At 38.0% G+C, this 22,270-nt stretch overlaps 1 protein-coding gene across 1 annotated transcript in view; it reads left to right on the top strand.

The window, feature by feature from the left end:
- Nucleotides 1-22,270, top strand: part of LOC117400267 (exostosin-1) — a 124,004-nt gene that overhangs the window by 75,301 nt on the left and 26,433 nt on the right. Inside the window, exon 2 of the mRNA XM_033999935.3 lies at nt 19,836-19,929. Within this exon, the coding sequence (XP_033855826.1) occupies nt 19,836-19,929 (94 nt within the window). The remainder of the gene's footprint in view (nt 1-19,835; nt 19,930-22,270) is intronic.

Consider the following 22,270-nt stretch of genomic DNA (forward strand, 5'->3'; position numbering starts at 1 on the left):
CGTCTTTCGGGTGAGACGTAATTGTAAGTGACTCTGCAGCTGATGCATAGTTCACACACCCTAGTCTCTGTAAGTCGTCTTGGATAAAGGCGTCTGCTAAATAAACAAATAATAATAATAATAATAGTAATGTATTTTTTTATATTTACAGATAAAATGACAGTAATAAAACATATAAAAAAATGATGGCTTGCAGCAATAAATGCAAGTTTTATAATTGCACCTGTCTACTCTGGTATTGTGTGAAACGGTCATCTCTGTTTTTTGCGCTCAATCCGACACCACTGCATTGACTGTCAATAGAAACTCATCTCCCAAACTCTCTATCTCACATCCCCTTGTGCGCAGCGTGACGGAGGTCTCCATAGAGAATCCGTGGAGTTGAGTATATTGGTGTAATACAGAATGTCTTTGATGTAAGTGTATCGATATGAACCAGTTTAAATGTGGACAGGTATATCGGAAGAGAATCGGTCTTATACTGGTGTTGAAAAGTGGACAGAAAGTATTATCATATCGGTGTATTCTAAACTGGAACTAATTTTATCAGTATTGTTCCGATACAAGTGTGAACAGGTTAAAGTGGATCTCCCTGGGTTGCTAGGAAACCAAACAGTGTTGATATTTTGCATTGACTTTCATCCCCCCCCCCCGTGTATTCCAATTCCTAATTGGTGGACCTCAAGGAATTAGGAAATCATTGTTGTGGCTTACTACTAATTACTATTTTTCTTCTATTGAATTTGATGAGCTAATACCGCGTCGCTAAACCCGTCCTGCAAAAGGTGGCAAATCAGCCTTATGTTAGAGTGGTCGAACCAAATTGTAGATTTCAACAAACAACATCCAAAATAGATTATTCAATGTTGTTTTTAACTAACTTAAATATATCTGAAATCAAAACGCCTTCCAAAATTTGTTTTAATAATGTAAAAATATGTGGGAATAATAGGATTCATTTTCAAAGTGTCTCCTGAGGCCATGCCAGTAATGACTTGCAATAATCAAATCTTGATTTATTCCATTTAATTAATACCTAACAACTTCACATTTCTTAAAGGTAATTAGTTGGAAAATACAAGATTCAGTACATCCCTAATGTATGCAGTACTTAACCTGTTAGCCCCCTAGGCACATCCCAGCTTTCTCATCCTGCTTTTTATTTACACACACTTTAAATGGTGATCTGATCATCTCACCAATGCTTGTTCCTTCAGGCACGGGTTGCCTCCAGAGTCCTACAGCTGTTTTTCTTTTAATTCAGTGACCTTGCTTTATAGAGCTGTGAACAGACCAGCTGTTTTAAAGCTGGCTGCTGCAGTTGGAACTTCCAGATGTATTCTATTTTTTTCTGATGGGCTATAAGAAGTTACAACTTGTGAAGTTTTAGTAAATAATTTGGCTACCAATTTTCAAAAACAGATCCTTCTAAAGAGCTTTAGGCTTGTGTATTTTTGGAGAATGTACCCCTAGAAAGGTAAGTACTAGTTTTGCATACTTAAGCAGTATGGAATCCATAACAATTTTCATTTACAGTATTTTCTTTATGATTATGGATGTTGGCTATAGCAGTATAGTACAGTTTGCTGATTAGACCCTGGTAGCACACCCTGATGCAGGCACAATTCAATACCCCATAGTTCTTTTCATTGACGGCTGTCAATGCATTCTCCTCACTTTTAATTACTGAACTACTTGAGTATCTCTAGACAAAACATGTGAGTACATGTTTTTGGTTAATTTTTTTAGTTGGTTATACAGTGTGAGGGGAACTTTTTGACCTGCTGTGTTCTCTGTCTGCATGTTTTTGAACAATTGATGTACCCAGGTTTTAAATGTTCCATTTTTTATTGGGACGCCTGGGTTAATGAGTTTAATACCTCCCTCACACCTATTTGTACAGCTAGGTGAAATATCTGGCTGGTAGCCATTGGTAAATTTTGCAGAAATTGTTCCCTTGAAAAACATTTCAAAATGATTGCCCAAAACGATGCAGAATCAGGTCTGGTGGCTAACTCTGGGGAGTCTTGAGTGTAAATCCTAATTCTATAGCTGTAATCCATTACGTAACTTTGGACAAGTTATTTTCCTATTGGTACAGTAGTTGAGCAATCATATGTGTGGTTTCCACTGTTGCTTTAGATAATGTTTATTAAACCTTCCCACAATCCATTTACCAAACTCCATTGCCATTCATTTTCCGGGTGTGGCTTTATAATGAAGAAAGGCTTTATGGCTGCAAAACTGCACATGATGGCCACATCTAAGGAGCCCTGAACTGTGAGGTACAATGAGTAATTCCTTTTGTGTCGAAGCCAATACCATCACTTTGAATGCAGTGACTTAAATCATATGCCTCGTTCATAAGATGCAAAGTAATACTAATGAGTACAGATTTGTGAAGGCCAATAGGCATTTTCATTGGGTTATAGTTCAGAAAGGGTAGAAAATTCCCAGACTAACGAATCAGCTAATTGCAAGAAAAGTGTCAGACAGGCAAGCAGTGCCAGTTGTATTTAATCTCATGGTCTCTATGGGCATGTGATTGCAAAAAGCCCATTGAAATTTGCCAGAGCTTTTGCACTTCCAGACTCTTTGTGAGAAAATTATGAAGTGATGGGACCAAAAAAAGTATAAACTAGTGTGCCTACAAGTATGTCTGGTGCTGTTAAGGGGTTGGTGGTATTAGTCTTTTAGGGGAGAAGGAACAATGGTTAGTTTTAGTAGTGATTTATTCTGAGCAATATACATAATATCACTAACCGGTATGTTGATTGCCTATAGTGTTAATCTTAACGGAAAAAGAACAATAATTCTGTAGAGATTGGATTAGAGGAATTTATATTATGGGAGCTACAGTCAGACAATAATAGGCCTCACTGCAATATAATGTTTATGATAAACTATTTCAATGAGTATTTTTTCTTACTTGACCATTAGACTTCATCATAAGATATTTGTTTTTTAAATATATAAAAATCTACTAAATTCGGATGCCATTATAGTACTCGGGTACATAAGCTCTAGAGTTGCCCTTAGCAAGGTTATGAACCATTGCCTTGAGGCACAAGTCCTTCAAGACTAACAACTACAGTTCCTGATGAAATGAGCTTAAGTGGCTTAGATGCCAATTAGTCAGTAGAACTTGAAGTACAAAAAATGTAATATCATAGTAAATACAGTATGTTACTTAATAATCAACAAATGTAGAGTATGCAGCCCGATTCTGTTGCACAACCCCATGTGTCTGTTCAGAAGAGGCTCTTTGAAAGGCTTTATCTGCTATTCCTTGTTTTATTATAGATGTTAATATCCGGACCTAGCTCATTAGGGAGCAGACATTGCTGTTACTTGCTGTAGATTTTTAGGCTATTCTTTGGTTATCTGCTGCTCTCTCTTTTTTTTAATCAAACTAGATTACGAAGAGCTCCATATGGTACAGTGTCAATGAGATTTAACTGTAAGAAGCTATGCCTTGAATAAATTTGAATATATTTGCAAATTAATTGCTTTATTAGGTGTTGGATAACTCATGGGGGAACTAGACTATAACAGCTGGCCCCAAAAAAGTATCCGAGAGAAGTGTACGCATTGTTTTTGCCAAAGTTTATAGAATTTTGGGCTAATTACTTTGAATGAAGCCGTTCTCTTAAACAGTGGAAACTGGACCAACAGCTATTAAAATGACCTCACCTAATTTTCAGTCAGCAGTTCTTCAGTGTTAATTTAGATTTATTTTTTTGGTAACTTCAGCAGTATAAACTCACTTTAGCTTTGTGAAAACAAAGAAGCATTACTAAGAATGAAAGTGGAATTGAAATTTTCAGTGCAAGGCATTTATTTAACTACTTTACATTTAGTAAAGTTGCTGTAACAGTGTGTGATTAAAAGTTTTTCAAATGAAACTCCACAAATGATACTCCCAGTTTGAGCTTTTTCAAGTTTCAATGAGACCTACAACGTTTTTTTGCCTGCACGCTGTGGCTAGTTATTATCATAGAAAAGTCTATTTCTATCCCTGAACTCTATAACATCCAAAAGCCAAGTGATGATCAGCCAAGTATCCTTTCAATGGGGGAATGACAAACTCTTTGATTTAAATCATGACGGAACAAATATTTGTGTTCCACATGAAACATGGGCGCTTCTTAGCACATGGAATGAATGGAGCACACTCCAAAATCAAGGGCTGGAGTGGCTTGTTGCTTGGTGCAGAACTGTAAATGTTTATACTGAGCCATCATAACTTCCCATCGGAAGGCCCACATGCTTCTCTGACCGAAGAACCAACAGCTGAATAGGATACTTAGTCTGGCAGATTATATCATTTTGTTACAAAGTGGCTTTTAATGTTGCTGACGTAAGGCACAGTATTGAAAATTCTTATTATGACTAGGCTTTGCTTAGTTAAAATCGTGACAGGTGATGGAATATTGATGTAGTGTCTTTTAAACCAGGGTTCCTGTGTAGCTTGTTTTTTAGATGTGGGTTGTTTATAATGGTATTAATCTGTTATGATGTTTTTTGGGGTGGAGAAAAATAGAAGCAGTCTTCACTCAGCAGTACATGATCTATCTTGTTATAAATCTTTTTTTAGTTAAAAAAAAATTGACAGCATTCCTATTTTGCTGTCATTGCTGTATCCTTTTGTGATAGGTGGCAATGTGGAGGGGGGAAAAAAGTATATTACAAGATGATGTGTGTCATAAATACTTACTGTTTACTGTTAACTGTTTTCTTCTGTCTCGTCTGACAAGGCAGTCTGAGTCTAAGGAGACATGTCTGTCATATTCCATCTCGACTCTACTTCTGGAACTGATTCCCTCTGTATCATTTTGGCAGATAAGCCGCTTGGTTGAAATGTTTTTGAAAGGCACCTAAAGAGAAAGAATATTCAAATAATATAAACTTGCTTCATTAAGTTAGAAATGGTCCAGAATCTGATTAGTTTTGACAACGATTTGGCTGTGTTACTTTAGCACAAAGCATTGAGCTGTCTTGTGTTGCATTTTGTGCATTCTTACATGTGAAGTATAATTAGGGCTTCTGATTTTCCCTGGACACCATAATATTTTGCTTGATGCTTGTAGATCTCATTAGCATCTATCCAAACATATCTTTGGGTGATTTTTTGGAGTCCCCCCACACAAGTTATTATGGCCTAAACTTGGTACAAATTGCAAAAATTCTAATTTCAAGGGGGTTTAATAGCCAGTGGTGGGACTTGAAACAATATGTTGTTCACAGAATTTGGAAGACTGGTACCTAAGGGTCTTGCAGCAATACTTACATTTTAGGACCCACATCCCCTACAGGCAATTTGCCGGAAGTGAGTAGGGTGCTCCTAGTATTTTTTTTCTGAAAAGCCCTATTCAATACAAGTAGAACAAGGTGCTACACATGATGGTAGCATCTAAATTGCACCCAGGGTGATTTTTCTGGTCAAGGTCCCTTTCTCACTTTAGGTTGACCTTTGCAAGGTCACAGGTCAAAAGGAAAAAAAATAATGGCTATCATTTCTGAACTCGGCATGTCTGAAAACCCCCAGGTGAATTTTTCTAGGAAAATCTGAGACGGACGGGCAAACGAAATGTCCCTTTTCTGGTTGAGTTGGTGTGGAATGACTCAAATGCATCTTTATTAAAACATGTATTTTATGGTCTCCCTTTAACATTATACAGACGTGCTCAAATTTGTTGGTACCCCTCCACAAAAAACGAAGAATGCACAATTTTCTCTGAAATAACTTGAAAGTGACAAAAGTAATTGGCATCCACCATTGTTTATTCCATATTTAACAGAAATCAGACTTTGCTTTTGATTTTTTATTCAACATAATATTGTAAATAAGAAAACAAATGAAAATGGCATGGACAAAAATGATGGGACCGCTAACCTAATATTTTGTTGCACAACCTTTAGAGGCAATCACTGCAATCAAACGTTTTCTGTAGCTCTCAGTGAGACTTCTGCACCTGTAAACAGGTAGTTTGGCCCACTCTTCCTGAGCAAACTGCTCCAGCTGTCTCAGGTTTGATGGGTGCCTTCTCCAGACTGCAAGTTTCAGCTCTTTCCATAGATGTTCGATAGGATTCAGATCAGGACTCATAGAAGGCCACTTCAGAATAGTCCAATGTTTTGTTCTTATCCATTCTTGGGTGCTTTTAGCTGTGTGTTTTGGGTCATTATCCTGTTGGAGGACCCATGACCTGCGACTGAGACAGAGCTTTCTGACACTGGGCAGTACGTTTCGCTCCAGAATGCCTTGATAGTCTTGCGATTTCATTGTGCCCTGCACAGATTCAAGGCACCCTGTGCCAGGCGCAGCAAAGCAGCCCCAAAACATAACCGAGCCTCCTCCATGTTTCACTGTAGGTATGGTGTTCTTTTCTTTGAAAGCTTCATTTTTTCGTCTGTGAACATAGAGCTGATGTGACTTGCCAAAAAGCTCCAGTTTTGACTCATCTGTCCAAAGGACATTCTCCCAGACGGATTGTGGCTTGTCAATATGCATTTTAGCAAATTCCAGTCTGGCTTTTTTATGTTTTTCTTTCAAAAGTGGAGTCCTCCTGGGTCTTCTTCCATGGAGCCCACTTTCGCTCAAAAAGCGACGGATGGTGTAATCAGAAACTGACGTACCTTCACCTTGGAGTTCAGCTTGTATCTCTTTGGCAGTTATCCTTGGTTCTTTTTCTACCATTCGCACTATCCTTCTGTTCACTCTGGGCTCGATTTTCCTCTTGCGGCCGCGCCCATGGAGGTTGGCTACAGTTCCATGGACCTTCAACTTCTTAATAATATTTGCAACTGTTGTCACAGGAACATCAAGCTGCTTGGAGATGGTCTTGTAGCCTTTACCTTTACCATGCTTGTCTATTATTTTCTTTCTGATCTCCTCAGACAACTCTCTCCTTTGCTTTCCCTGGTCCATGTTCAGTGTGGTGCACACAATGATACCAAACAGCACAGTGACTACTTTTCTCCATTTAAATAGGCTGAATGACTGATTACAAGATTGGAGACATGTGTGATACTAATTAAAGAAACGAATTAGTTTGAAATATCACTATAATCCAATTATTTATTATCTTTTCTAAGGGGTACCAACAAATGTGTCCAGGCCATTTTAGAATATCTTTGTAGAATAAGCAATAATTCATTTCTTTTCACAGCTTCCTATACATGATAAAATAGCTTTTAATTTCATCACTTTTCAGGAGGAATGAAGCATTATTTCAATGAGCTGTAAGGGTACCAACAAATTTGAGCACGTCTGTATATAATGGACACTGAATAACACAAGTCACTTACCCAGTGTTTGCTTCAGGACTTACAGACTGAGGGTCAATGTGGCCCCCTCCCAAAATTTTAGGGGGACTTTTTCTTCAGTGAGGGGGTCAATATGTCAGCCTCTCTGCATGCTCATTGGAAAAGACAATAACAATCAATCTGTTCATGTTTATTTGTTCAATCTATCTGTTCAACTCCAAACTTTTATTTACTACTACACCACTGATAGTAATGTCTGATAAAAAGCATAGTGGGATACTGTCCTACTTTTCTGTCATTAACAAAAAGCCTAAAAAAAACTTTGACAGGTAAGTTAAATTTCCAGAAGTGTACTACAATACTGTATTAATTAACAATAAGTACATCAAAACTGCAGGGATGTAACTGTACACTTTAGCACTGTACAGTATGTGCACGTTTGTTATATAAATTTGAAATGAAAACACTGCTAATCTCTGTAAAAATAACTTTGTCGTACTTACCGATGGCACCGGCCGTGAATATGTCACTTTACAGACCAAATCACTACAGACCAAATCACCAGGGTTGTTTTAAGACAGTCCTAATACCCAGTATACGAATGTACTCACAGCCAGATTTCGAAAATTGTCCTGTAAAAAGCTTTAAGCTGTACGTTTCCAGACTTCACCCAGAATAGCCAAGGCTTTTTCATATTCCATGTAAAGTGATGCTGGAGTTGAAGACAGGCACATTATTTCAGTTTCTGGACACAAGAGCGAACTCCGTCTCAAGCATTACGTGACAAACACGGATGAAATGTACAAAAGGGAAATAAATACATTTCTTCATGCAAGTCTTCAGGAACAAGTCCCCTCTGCTGTGACAGCGATGCTAGTAATAACTTTCCTACACCAAATCAGAGCAATTGTTTCAACTCTTCAGTTATTAACAACGCTTCAGGACACTTACATGCTAGTGGTGCAAGCTTTACAGGATGTACATTTGTTTTTAATAAATAGTTTTGTCAAGTTACGGTGGATCCTGGACCAAACCATTTTTAGATGGGGGGTGGGGGGTTGAATGAAGTTATTTTCATTGTAAAAAGATATTTGTGTGTCTAATCCTTAAGTGTGTGATTTATAATACTGTTTATTTGTATTGCATCTGGGGAGGGGGACACACAGACGCGTTAAGACAAGTTCAGCAGGACATTTTTTATTTCAGGGGGCCATTGGTGCAATGGCGTGGCCTAGCGCGAACACTGCTTACCATATCGTCATGCAAATAACTAAATGTGTCCGTTTTATTTTTCAACATACAAGCAAGCAGCCATATACGAAGAGCTGCTTAAAATAAACTTGTAACAGATCCTGGAGCTTTAACTATACTGTACTATCAAGGATTTGGCGACTGACTTCCTTGACTGTAGCCCAAGCTACAGCAGTGCAACACTACAACATAATTCATCTCATCAAGCAAAGGGAATAAAAACAAGTATTTGACAGCACCTTTACTTAAAGATCACCACGTGTTGCTACAACTGTTTAAGTAACATACCTGTCATTTTTATTTTCATTGTTAACATCCTAACAACTTTTTACACTTTTATAACTTTTAAAGTCTGTTTCAAAGCTATTTTCAAAATGTCCGCTCTAGTGCACTGGGATTTGAGAGCTATCCTCTAAATCCTCGCAGGAAGAGCAATTTAAATAATAAAAAAAAGTGCTCTGGCTTTTCTGTTCTGTACCACATCATGGATCATTATTGCTGTGTTACCTGTTTGACAATGTGGACAATAATCCTTACACTATCGATGCACTAGAGCAGACATTTTGAAAAAGAGCTTTGAAACATACTTCAAAGTTATACGTGTAAAAAGTTGTCAGGATGTTACTTAAACAGTTGTAGCAACACGTTAGGACGTGTAACACTATATTCTTCAGAACCCCTCTACTTGCTCTTTAATGCACTGTACCGTGCCAGAATCGAATTATAAACCACTCAAAAACAGTGTAGGGGAAATAGACTGCACTCATGATACTATGCAATGACATCTATTTGATTAAAAACACATACTGTATCCTAATATGGATTCATTTAATGGACAGGCGATACAGAAATGTAGGGCGGGAGTGATCATTTTTGGGATATCCCATGTGACTTTGTATAAATGTATTTGGGTAAAGGGGACACGGTTTATGAGGCACGTGATTGGGTAATTTATTCTTATCAGCTGTTTTCTTTACCCTGCAGCTCATAAAATGACTTTACTTTGCCTTTGTTAAGGTAGAAACACTATTTACAAGAATAATAATAAATAAATAAAGAAATACATTTAAAAAAAAAAAAAAAAGAAAAAGCTCACATTTCCAAACTGAGACCTACTGTAGCAAAAAATTTTCATGAAGCAGATCCAGAAACCATCTGGAATCCTGGAGAATAAAATCGAAGGGAACATCTGTTAGGAGCTGCGAATAGACATCCAGCAATCTGATTTACTGCCGCTTCTTATTGCACCTCAGAGAACCAGACTGGAGCAGAGCTAAATGTTTAACCGTAGGGGCTGCCAAGAGCCAATACAGTATTCACAAAGGCAGGGAATTCAGGAAGGAAATTTGCAACGCATTTCATGCAGTGAACTTTGGAACACTTCAAATTACAAAAGTGAGACGGTACAATGTACTGCAAAAAACTGACAGGTCAGAATATATTACCATTTCTATAAAATATTTCTGGCATGCTTTAGAATGAGCATAAAAGTTATTGTGGTTGACAAGCAAATTTGTAGAGAATTCTTTAGCTGGTAGGTATTTTTTTTTTTATTTTTTTTTATTTAAACATTTTGTATGCAGTAATGTATGATATGTTGGCTCTGCATTTATTTGTAGCTAAATACTTTTTAGAGGAAACCATTTTTATGTTTCTTTTAAAAGCTGTTTTAATATTATTATAGTTGGTTATTGATTGTTTATTGTATTGTAATCTATCATTTTTATTAAACATCCATTACTGTAGAAACTGGTACTTGAACACTGAACCTGATACAGTAGGTCAGTGATGACAGCTGCTTGCTACTTTTGTCTTGTCTCGTGGAAGCTAAGTGAGTGCAATGCTTTGCTAAGTAAAGCAAACAACTAGAATGAATTTGTTCTACCTATTGGTGAAGTATGTCCATTGCACTAGATGTGATTATTGCCTCTGGTATAAGTATATGTCTCGTCTCATTGACTTTAATGATGAGGATGCTAATCACCGATAGCAGAGGCATAATAATGATCTGTTATCTAATTCCATTAGCCACACTGAACTTGCAGAATGAATCACAGAAGCAGTTGCTTTCATTCCTGTGAATATAGAATAATATCTACATGCTTCCCTTGGGTCACCTCATCCGCCAACACAGCCTCATGTTTCACTCCTTATGCTGACAACACCCAGCTCTACTTGAAACTCGACCCTGGAAGCCCCTCTGCCATGGTCCGGCTCTCAGCTTGCATTCAAGACATCGAGGCCTGGATGCCTGCTAATTTTCTTCAGCTGAACACTTGCAAATCTAAAACTCCAGTAGGCTCTAAAACTCAACTTAAGAATCTCAATATAGCTGCCCTGACCCTCGGAAACTGTCTGCTGCTGCCTTCCCCCACATAAAGCCTTGGTGTACTTCTTGACAGCAACCTCTCCTTTGATGCCCACATCTCCTCCGTTGTCAAATCTTCCTTCTACCATCTTCGAAACATCTCCAAAGTCCATCCCTACCTTGGTGCGTGATGCTCCCACTGTCGCTCGTTTTAAATCAACTCTCAAGACCCACCTGTTCTCTCTTGCTTTTCATGCGCTGCTGTGTTGCTGCTACTATTTTATGTATTAGGTTATTATCATGTATTATGCACTTTCCACTGTATTTCATGTATTATGCTTTTTTTTCTGTATAGCATGTATTATGCATTTCTCTGTATTTAAAGTATTATGGATTTTCTTGTTACTGCATTTTGTAAAACACTTTGTGATGGTGGTCCACTATGAAAGGCGCTATATAAAATAAAGATTGATTGATTGATTAATTGATTGATTGATTGATTGGCATTTATAATAGGATTCAAGTCCGGTTTGTGGGTGATTCCTACTGTAAGTAAAAGGTTCAGTGGGTCTCGCCCTATCCAGATCTTAAAGCACTGCAGGCATATGTATTTGACCTGTTTTATCAGTGGCTGGGCTAATTTTCGGTATGTGAATGAGAACAAACCGTAGAGAAGCTCATTATAATTGTGCTTTGTAAGCATGTTACCTCAAATGCAGTACTGCAATTGTCAATAATTCATTGTATTCTTAGTAAGGGATTATACAATTTAAAACTGCACTGTATTAGAACAACAAATATCAATTGTAAATCTAGACTAGTTTGTAAAATGGTAGAGGTACTCGGATTTATTTTTGCAGTACTGTGTGTGTTTGAAAGTAAATTACATCTTCACCTTTGTGGAAATAAAGCTAGATTCTTTGGTTTGTGTGAATGTGGCAAATATATATATATTTTTTTGGTTTGTTTTGTTTTTTCTCCACAAAATCTGACCATAGTGTAGCTGAGTTACTGAAGTACCCATTGAGAATAACAACAATAAGGACAGTGGGCTAGCCTGTTCCCTCGAACTATAGAATGCTGTTCATTTAAACACTCCAAACAGACACGGTAATGTGCTGCATGCCGTTACCATGGAAGCAGCACTTAAAGATACAGAGAAGCTGTATAAAGGGGACACCTTTTCACATAAAACAGTGCAGATGAGGAAAGAGAATTTACAATAGGCAACCATATGTAAAAACATATGTATGTAAAATTGATTTTGAAAGTTATTTGTTTATATGAAAAGCCAATCCCCATCATGGTTTAAATATGGGAAGTTCTGAAATACAATTCTACATACAGTGGATGTAGGTCACGGTGAACAACTTTTTCATGATAGTGAAACCTGTAATGTGGTGAGCAATGTTGTGGTGGTAGGGGGGTGGGGGGGGAGTGGGACACACAACTGAAAGCAATGTGTGCAATTGTGTTATTACTTTTCAGTTTATAAAAGGAAGTATGGAAGGCTTTCATTTAGAAGGCCCTTCTGTCTCGATAGTAATTTGTTAAAGATATATGTGTGACAGAAAAAAAAACAAAAAAAAACACACACTAACGACAAGTTAACGCTACCGAGTTGCAGCTCTGGCTAATGATGGGGTGCAGAAAAAATATGCTTTTTCAATGATTATCATTCTGTGTCGAACAGATCCAAAACCCTTCCTCTTGACTATACGCTAGCATTTCCACACCACTTAAATACTCCAACCTGCATTTGACTAGAAAGCAAACAAACTGTTCTCAAAAATAATTGCAGTCCTCCTGTAAAGTGTGGTATGGAAAGTATCCAGAATGTCCTACTGCCTGTAATATAATGTGCTCCTGTATTACTGTTTCAATGCTGATGCCACCATAATTAGGAAATGGCATGTGTCCAGGTTTTTATTTATGAGCAGGCAATACTTTTTAAAGCCATCTGAAGGATCAGAATTTGTATTTGTTTTGTTTATTTATTTATAATAATAATATCAACAACTGTAATAAAGGTTTGCACTTCGCAAAATATTATTCTTTTAATGTACTTGGGTCATGAAACGCAAGCTAAAATTGGGGCTAGTATTTTAGCATGTTGGCATTTCCCTTGAGTACTGATAGCAGGTGCGCAAGACATTAAAAGATGCATCAAAAGGGGCTCCCGAGTGACGCATCCAGTAAAAGCACTCGCTAGAGTGCAGGATGCGCTCTATAGCCTGGACGTTGCCTGTTCGAGTCCAGGCTATTCCACAGCCGACCGTGGACGGGAGCTCCCAGGGGGCGGCGCGCAATTGGCTGAGCGTCGTCCTGGGGGAGGGAGGGTTAGGTCGGCCAGGGTGTCCTCGGCTCACCGCGCACTAGCGACCCCTGTAGTCTGGCCGGGCGCCTGCGGGCTTGTCTGTAAGCTGCCCAGAGCTGCATTGTCCTCCGACGCTGTAGCTCTGAGGCGGCTGCACGGTGAGTCTGCAGAGTGTAAAGAAGCGGGCGGCTGACGGCACACGCTTCGGAGGACAGCGTGTGTTCATCTTCGCCCCTCCCGAGTCAGCGCAGGGGTGGTAGCAGTGAGCTGAGCCTAAAATAATTGGGCATTTTTAATTGGGGAGAAAATAATAAAAACTAATTGGCAACGACTAAATTTATTTAAAAAAAAAATGTATCAAAAGCCTATTTGATTTTCTCTGAGTCATTTGCAGATGCAGTGCTCATCACAATTTACTATTTTCTCTCCCATAAAAGAAAAATGGGGGCGGGGGGGACAACAGAACTGACGATTTCCTTTGCTGGCAAATGTTGTTTCTTAATTCTTTTAAATGTACTGCTTAACCTCCTGAAGGTTTGGGATTGAAATACATTTGGTGTTCTCGTCTTAGTCCACATTACAAAACAACCAGGCACTTCTCCACAATTGGCAGTCTCCTGAGGCCTGTGACTGAAAGGCGCAAGGTGGTTGTTCAGGTCAGGACTGAGGTGCGCCAATGTATCAGGAGAACTTGCCATGGCTTCTCCTGGCACTATGCGCCTCTACTGTGTAGCCAGTATTTACTTATCCCGCACCTTAAATTCACAAAAATAACTCTACCTTTTGGGTAGTGTGAATAAGTACTATAGCATGCTACTGCTCATTTCTAAGTACTTGTATTTGTAATGTTTTTTGCCAGTCTTGTTACATAAATACAGTAAAGTCTAGTACACTATGTGGTTTGGCTCTGCAATCTGTCTCTCCTTGGAGAATCTGGTCTAATGGCCCTTCATGTAGAACAAGTATCGGACGTGATCTGCAAAAGCTGTGGGATGCTGTCTTAATATGTTCCCACACGAACAGGTAGCAAAAGTTTCTATCACAGTGAATGCTGGGCTTTTTCAATAGTCATTTACCTAATAATAAAATGCCCACCCAATCAAATTGTATTGCATTCAAAAAACGAATTATTGTCTTTGTGGAAAGCCAGTCCTGCCAGTCCTCTCACATGTGATAGGAGCTGAATTTAATGCAAAATGCCAGTTTTTTCAACTCCTTGTGCAAGACATTTTAAATACAAACCTACTTGAAGCATTTGCTGTTGTGTATCCAGTCTGGGTGTTTTGCTACTTGCCAGTCAAACAGACTACTGCTTACTACTGTAGTGGGAAAGCCGGGGGGTACAGTTGTGCAGCTTGTTCATTTCAATGCTAATCAACCTGGAAAAAACAGGAGCTACATCAATGATGGCACCTTGTATAGTCTGCCCTTGGGCTCTTGGCAAAATATATTTTTCTTATCACTTTCAAGGTCACACCATGATGCTGCTGCTGAGTATTAAAAATGTCAAAGAACTGAGGTATTCAGCTTGATTTACAGAATAATTACCTCGTTGTCTCTTGGCTAACTCAATGGCTTGGGCAAGGATTGGCAAGTAGTTAGAAGTTTTTTTTGTTGTTGTTTGTTATGTAGTACAAGGTTTTATCTCATTACATCCCAAAAGAGTAATTATCTTTACAGTTTGTGTTGCACAGTATTGTCATGATTTCCCTAATTGCTAAATCTTAAATGCTTTAGCCATGTTTTGTATTAAAGGCCTCAGAAAGCACAGCAGGAACTGAAGCCTCTGCTTGACTTATTTTATTTTACTGAATTTGAAACAGAAAAATTAATTCAGGTGTTATGAGTGCCACGTAAAAATTACGATTAATCACACTCCTTTTGAAATGTTACTAATGTAACAAGTCAACATCTAACTGAACAGGGTCACCTGTAATTACAGCTCCTTGCTGTACCTGTGGTAATACTGCTGTCTTGTGTTTATGTTGTAAGCTTGCTTGTAGCATCCAGGGTACCAATAAAGTGGTAGGATTGTGTGTATTTGTTCATTACTGTCAAGTATTAGATCAGATGTGCAATAATAATCTCTTGGTTAAATGTTTGGATATATCAGGGATACAAAAACTTCCAAACCAAATATGCTTGTTTTTCAGAATTGGTGCTACTGATTCCCGCCTTTAAGTCAAAGGACTGCACTTGGGATAGAAAGCGCCTCTCATTTGGCCCATGTAGAGGGGCATGAGAGCCCACACTTAGAGACACTGCATATGCAAACAGTAAGGTAACCTCTGCAAAGGATAAACATCAGGACAAAACATGTACCTCTTCAAACTTTATGCGCATTGTACCAATACTCTTGTGACACTGCACAATTACCTATGCTGAGCCACACTTCTGTAAAACTGGGCCTCAACTGCAAATAATTCTGTGGTTACAACTGAATTTGTTCTTCAGACCCTAGCGATAACCGCCTAGGCCAACCAATCAGTGACTGCGGGATTTAGAAATGCCTGGGCTCTGGAAAAGAATGTGCGGCATTGCTGATTAGTCATCAAACTGCACTGGAGACATGCTCGGGATAATGGCAAATTAGGAATTCCAAGCAGCGCCTTAATCCAAGTGCTGACTGAAACAGGGAGTTGGTAAAGGTGAGAAGTTAGTATCTGTGGGGGAAATGCTATCCATCTCTGACAAGAACATGCCAATGGGGCTTTGCTGCTATCAGGTTACAGTCAAGGTACTGAAAAATGTACTGCCCATTACCCATTCCATAAGAAATATCATTTATTTAGTTTTCTTTTTTTCTTTAACAGTCTGCACTCCAAGCTGAAAGATTTTTATAAACTGGCCCTTTTGAAACAGTTGAATGTCACTTTGTCCGTAAGAGCTGAAAGCATTTTGACTACACCTTTATTTTGTGTCCACCATCATTAAAATGGTACAGTATGTTAACATGATTTAATCTCCATATCCTCCTAGCATTTAGCCCTTTAGTACTCATAGCACTTGGACATTTTTTTCCAATAAGAGGTACTTTAAATAAACAAGATTTCTAATATGACTAGGTAGGGAAATCCATATAAAGTTTGCCAAGGTTAGTAATAAACCAAAATTGAACACTATCTTAGTAGAAGAAAAATAGCAGTGTACCATATTCAGCAACAGCACATGGCCTCAGAAACAAACGTATTAGCAGACTATTTAGTTATTCAGGGCTAGTGGGATTAAAAAGACTTTAAGAGAAATTAACTAATTGAAGTAGATTACTTGCTATGTGTAAATAATTAAGAATATGGAATAGAAGCAGCAGTATTTTTCCAATTATAACAGTATACAGACAGATGGATCATCTGTGTTTGTGGAAGAATTGCCATTCTCAGTGTTTTTCTTTAACCACAAGTATGGTAACACTTGTCTTTAAACTCTACATACAACAGCAACCCATACATGTCAAACTGCAATGTAATGGTTGTCAGTATTTTCATATCACCTCACCACCAAGCTTAAGTTGACTTTCAGCGCTACATTTTAGTTTTGACTTTAAATTGTATGTGGTAACAGTGCTGTAGTATTCAAATATAATATGGCCACCAGGAAGTGGAGTTGGAATCCCAGATTCCCAGGTGTGTTGCAGTGAACAGCTCTTATTGTTGTTCAAAGATCTTCAATGCAATCCATGGTAATTATGCTCATCTATTACTGCTTGAAGTGTAATCGATAGCCAGGCTTGGCTCCTGGAATTGACAGAGGTGAGTTATGAACTGCCAGCAGTGATGAGCCTGCAGAGAGAAGACAGGCCCCAGACTTCTGCATCTCCACAGTCCCACTTCCAATAGTCCGCCTCTTTCCAGGTGCAGCTGGATGCATGGCCCAGGTGCTTAGTGATTTTTGGAAGTGAAGGTATTTTGAGTAATATTGAAAGCATGCCAGTTTGAAAATAAATACAATTTGCATAACCACCACTGTTAAACTCCATTTATAGACCTTTTCCCCACCAAAACCAACTGTGTAAAGACAAAAATATGTTTGTTTCATAATTCATGCAGACTCCTTTTGTTGTGTTGGTTATGTTCATGTAGTTTGATTCTTAGTTGATCTTTTAAAAATAAAGCATTTATACTGATGAAAAATATGTAAGTGATGTTTTAAGTTGCTGTACATGGTAATTGGCACAGTGCAAAACACTTTCCTATATTTGGCTGATTTGAAGTAGGGGTTGTGGCTGTTTTTTATGTGCATTTATAAGCTTGTCCTTGCCTTTTAATATGATCATTTCCTGTGGCTGACTTTTGAATTATGATGCAGCAGATTTCAGGTACAGCATTTGTCAAGGCTTCTAAAATCTTTGGTCAATTACTAAATCAATAACTTTGTGTGTGTGTGCGAGCACGTACAGTTTTATATCTTTTTATATTCTTTATTTGTGTATCCCTGTGAGAGATCATATGATAGTCTTGATAATTCATTAGAGGCACAAATAGCGTACATAGCCAAGTGGTATAGTAAAACAAGAAAATGTTCTCAATTTATAATATGGCGGTCAATAAAAATTCACCATTTTGATTTTACAAATTACAAATTGCAAATACCGGCAGTTCTGAACATGTTTGTGAAGAATGATATCACTGTGTTAAACGCTTCTGGATGTACTGGAAAGATTTATTTTCGATAGTTTCACATTCGTTAATAAAATGCACCCGTTTACGACATGGGTTTAATTTTTTTACTAGACCGTAAGCTGCTTATAGTCAGTAAATTCTGAGTGATTAGTTAATGTCCTCCAAGCAGTGTGACCTGTGCATACAAAACTGAGATTAACAAAATAACACAAATCTCCTTTCCCTGTGTGTGGATTTCGAAGGTCGACCGGTTTGCATTTATTTTGAGTCCCCTTTTAAAATCATATCAACTTTGAAGTCAGTTTTGAAGTTTAATTAATACAGCATGGAGTTGTATTTTCACTCAACTGGGAGGCTTCTATTCTGTTCACAGCAATCTTTTGTTTTGCAAATTAGCTGTACATGCTTGTTTTAAGCAAATGGGTCTTTGTGGCACATTCGTCCTAATTATGGGGTTTTGAATAGAAATTGGCTAGCTCCATTAAATGAGAGCTGGGAAATTTTGGGTAACTTTTTTTAAAGGTTTGATATTGTTTACATTATAAAGGATTTATCAACAGCCACAAAGGCTAATAAAAGCAATTTCAATGATAAATACTTACTTGTACTGTACAGTACATCTCATTCACAAAAACTTTGGGTATTGTCATTGTGAAAAAAAAACAACTTAAATCATTGTGGATTACCACCATGGGATATGACTCAATATCTACTTTAAGTTTTTAAAGCACTGAGAAGTCTAAAGTGTAATTTATGGGTGTGAGATAGAAAGGTGTGACGTGGTTAGGCGCACCTATTTGAGTAGAACTCTCATCTGTCAACTGGTATGTGCAGGGGATAATACACCACATGTACTGTAAGGGTCAATAAAGGGACAAAGAATGCCCTCCCTCGATCATTTGTAATATTCCAGTGTTGGAGTATTATTTGCACCCGCTGTGCAGTCTGAGAGTCCCTGTCTCCATGCCAATGAAATTCCATGACATAAAGGGAATGCTTTTTTTTATTGAAAATATACAGTGTTTATATGTGGTGTGTCTGCATGCTTTCATTATAAATGTACCCCAGACCCAGATTTAATTTGATATTTAGAGAAATAATAATTTAATTTGATATCCAAATAAACATCAGCTCACAATATGCTGTATATATATAAAAGCTTCAAGCATAATCTCCACTGCCTAAATCTAATTAGGAATTAGCAGAGCAAAGATATGAAAACAGTGCACAGCAAACCTGCCACACTGCCTTCTTTTAGTGGCGCTAGCTGCCTTGTCACTGGGAGCAAAGCAGCCGGTAAAGAAGAACCTGAACTGGCTCCTGCTTCGGCCTGCTACCATTCCTATTTTTTTTCCTGACTTTATCAACGACAGCCTATACACATCAGGTGGAACCAGGTTTCGGTCTTGCCTCATTAAGTTCACAAGTTGATAATTCAGTTTGTGAGCAATTAAACAATCCACCAGAGAGACCAATCACCACACCCGCAGTTCAGGTGCAGTTCTATTAACTGTATGAAAAGGTGTTGGCAGCCTGCCAGCCTAAGTGAGACATTCGCTGGTCCCACAAGACCTGCTCAGACTCAGACCACACCTTTCTGCTCTTTTCTTCAGTATGCTGTCACAGTTTCTTCAGACAGCCTTGGGAGGGTTATTTAGCGGTAGTTAAAAGGTGATCTTGAATCTTGCATTTTTATACAGAAACAGTAGATTACCATGTATGAGGCTTGCATGTTTGGTTGTGATTAGAGCTCTGGGTGGCACTGCAGAAGGTTATGGAGGCCCCACCTAGATGCTTTTCAGCATCATTTAGCTTTTGCATTAATTTATATGTAAATGGAGTACATTGGCATGTCCTATAAATATGTATTCACAGGTTTATTTATCATTCCATTTTCCATTCAGGTTTATTTGAATGGCTATAATCTGTTTTTAAAGCATATATAATCCATTTTCAGCCTTTTTATAATAAAATAAAGGTATTGTTTAAACCAGGGTAAAAACCCTAAACAACGACACGGTACCATTTTTCAGCACAAAATCTAAATGTCTTTTCCCACCTCTCATTGCAGATATGATTATCGAGAAATGCTGCACAACGCGACCTTCTGTTTGGCTCCTCGAGGCCGCAGGCTGGGTTCCTTCCGGTTCCTGGAAGCATTGCAGGTATGGAGATGAATGAAAAATGTTTGAGTGGTACTTTTTTTTTTTTATTGAAACAGTAAAGCCAGACAATATGTTTTGTTAGCCCTTAAGCAACAATTGCATACTCTATATATAAACATTAAAAAAAATACAATTTATAAAAATTTGCCGCCAGAAATAACTCCAATCTCCAAAACCTTTCCTTCTCAGTTGACGTGAGCTGAGAGGATATTAAGGATCTTTCACTGAAGGATATGTGTTCACGGTCTAGTTGTCTTGTTTTGATAGTGTCTAGTGTCAGTTTGTGATGGAAGCAATGACTACCGAAGCCCAAATTTGTAATGCATTTTAATCTTCAGTATTACTAGCCTGGTACTTTGAAGAGAATTGTTTTAAAAAAAAGATTTATTAATAAATAAATGCAACTGTCACAGTGACCCAAGTAGTTCAAATATGAGTCTTTTTTTTTCAAATGATCAACAACTGTTTGAGTTCTGTGACGGCGAATAAGAAATGTCTTATTTATTCTATCGGTCACAGACTAGTGACATGGAATCGAGAAGTAGGCACACTTATCTAGAGACAGTTGTGACTGGCACAAGGCTTAACGGATTATGAAGAAAAATCCCTGAATGTGTCACCCGTTACTGTCAAGAGGCTGCTTTTATTTCTGCTGCTTAAGATGACCGACTCCAAATGCTCTTATTAAAAATAAAATTGAAGGGAAAGATGATAGGAACTGCATGGTGGAGGGTTTGGTGCCAATGGTGCTATCATGAGTGGCATTGTGAGACCAAAAAACTCATAATTGGTCACACAATACTGAAAATAGTGGAAATGCATTTTTTGTGAAAGCTGTAATAACCAAGGTTTTACATTCTTAAGTCCCAATATCATAACAGCATTTTCACGAGTCCCTTCTTATTTTGAGAATACTTTCACCAATTGATCTGGTGTCATCATTGGCAGGACTTGGTTTCTTCATCCTGTTCACTGCCTGTGTGACGAGTAATAGAATCGAACCTGACCCCACACAACTTCCTATGATATGATTTGATATGATATGATATATGATATGATATGATATGATATGATATGATATGATATGATATGATATAATAATGAATGATATGTTTTAAGCACAGCTTAAAAAAGAAAAAGAATGACATCAGCCTAAGAGAGAAACATGCTTCAGGAATACGGCCCAGTACTGCAATGTATTTTTTATAAGCAATTTAAATTTTACTTTCTATCAAACAATAGTGCCTTATTCGTACATTTGTTTAAACATGATGATTTACCAATAAATTCAGTTTTAGAAAACAAAAATAAAAATCTGCTGTATCCTGTTAGGAATTGCTTGTAGTGTCCTTGAATGTTTTGATTAGGAAGCTCCATGAGTATCCACATGTACAGCGCTGCCATGGTGGATATTTCATACTGTACTGGTGTGCTGATTTAACACATACTGTTTTGATATTTATAATCACCTCATTGGCTGCATTCTCAAATTATGAATGACCCTAAGCACATTGCATACCACAGTGAACATGTTTTGATTGTAAACAGAAAAAAACAGCAGCAATTTGTTAACTTTTACTTGGATATACAACACTAATCTGCCAAAGACCTTTCAGCGGTTACTGCCGGAGCTCCTGTGAATACTAGAATGTAGAATGTGTTTGACTACAATCTCCAGCAGATTAATGACCCACAACATGTGAATGTAAATCTCACATACAGCCCAAGAGAGAGCAAATGGTTACTAAGGAGTTCAATGTTTTCTGCAACATTTGGTTTCACTGTTAAGTTGAGCCATTAGGAATTTGGGTGTTGTCTTTACCTTATCTTTTGATACTCACGTTTATTTACTTTATTTTACTTGAGAAGCATTCTCTTATCTTTCTGATGCTGGGGCGTACTGCTGACCTCTGCCTTTGTCTGAAGCTGGCTTAATTATTTCCGTGTCCTTTTTGCTGGTCTCCCTAAAGCAAGTATTGCATCTTGCTCACAATTGTGCTTTATGGGTTCTAAGAACAAAATATTGTTGTCCTGGTACCTGGTCTTAAATCCATTGGTCAATAATCTTGTCTTTGAAGACCCTCTGTCTTATTATTGAACTAGTATATTCTTAAACTGTTGCATGGTGTTTGACATTGGTTTTCCTAGCCTCTGCTCCAGTTGATTTCAAGTTATTAGCCTTTTTCTCTCTGCTATCTCAACTCCTCCTCAAGGGAGTATGCAGCATTTACTATATGTCCTTTGAGAAATAACATTGTAAAATTGCAGTAAGACTTGCACATCTTTCTCTGCTTTCTGCTACCCCTGTCACTGTTCCTGCTCTACATTCAGGTCCCCGTTC

Source organism: Acipenser ruthenus, chromosome 4 (assembly GCF_902713425.1).
Source record: "Acipenser ruthenus chromosome 4, fAciRut3.2 maternal haplotype, whole genome shotgun sequence".
Taxonomy (NCBI): Eukaryota; Metazoa; Chordata; class Actinopteri; order Acipenseriformes; family Acipenseridae; genus Acipenser; species Acipenser ruthenus.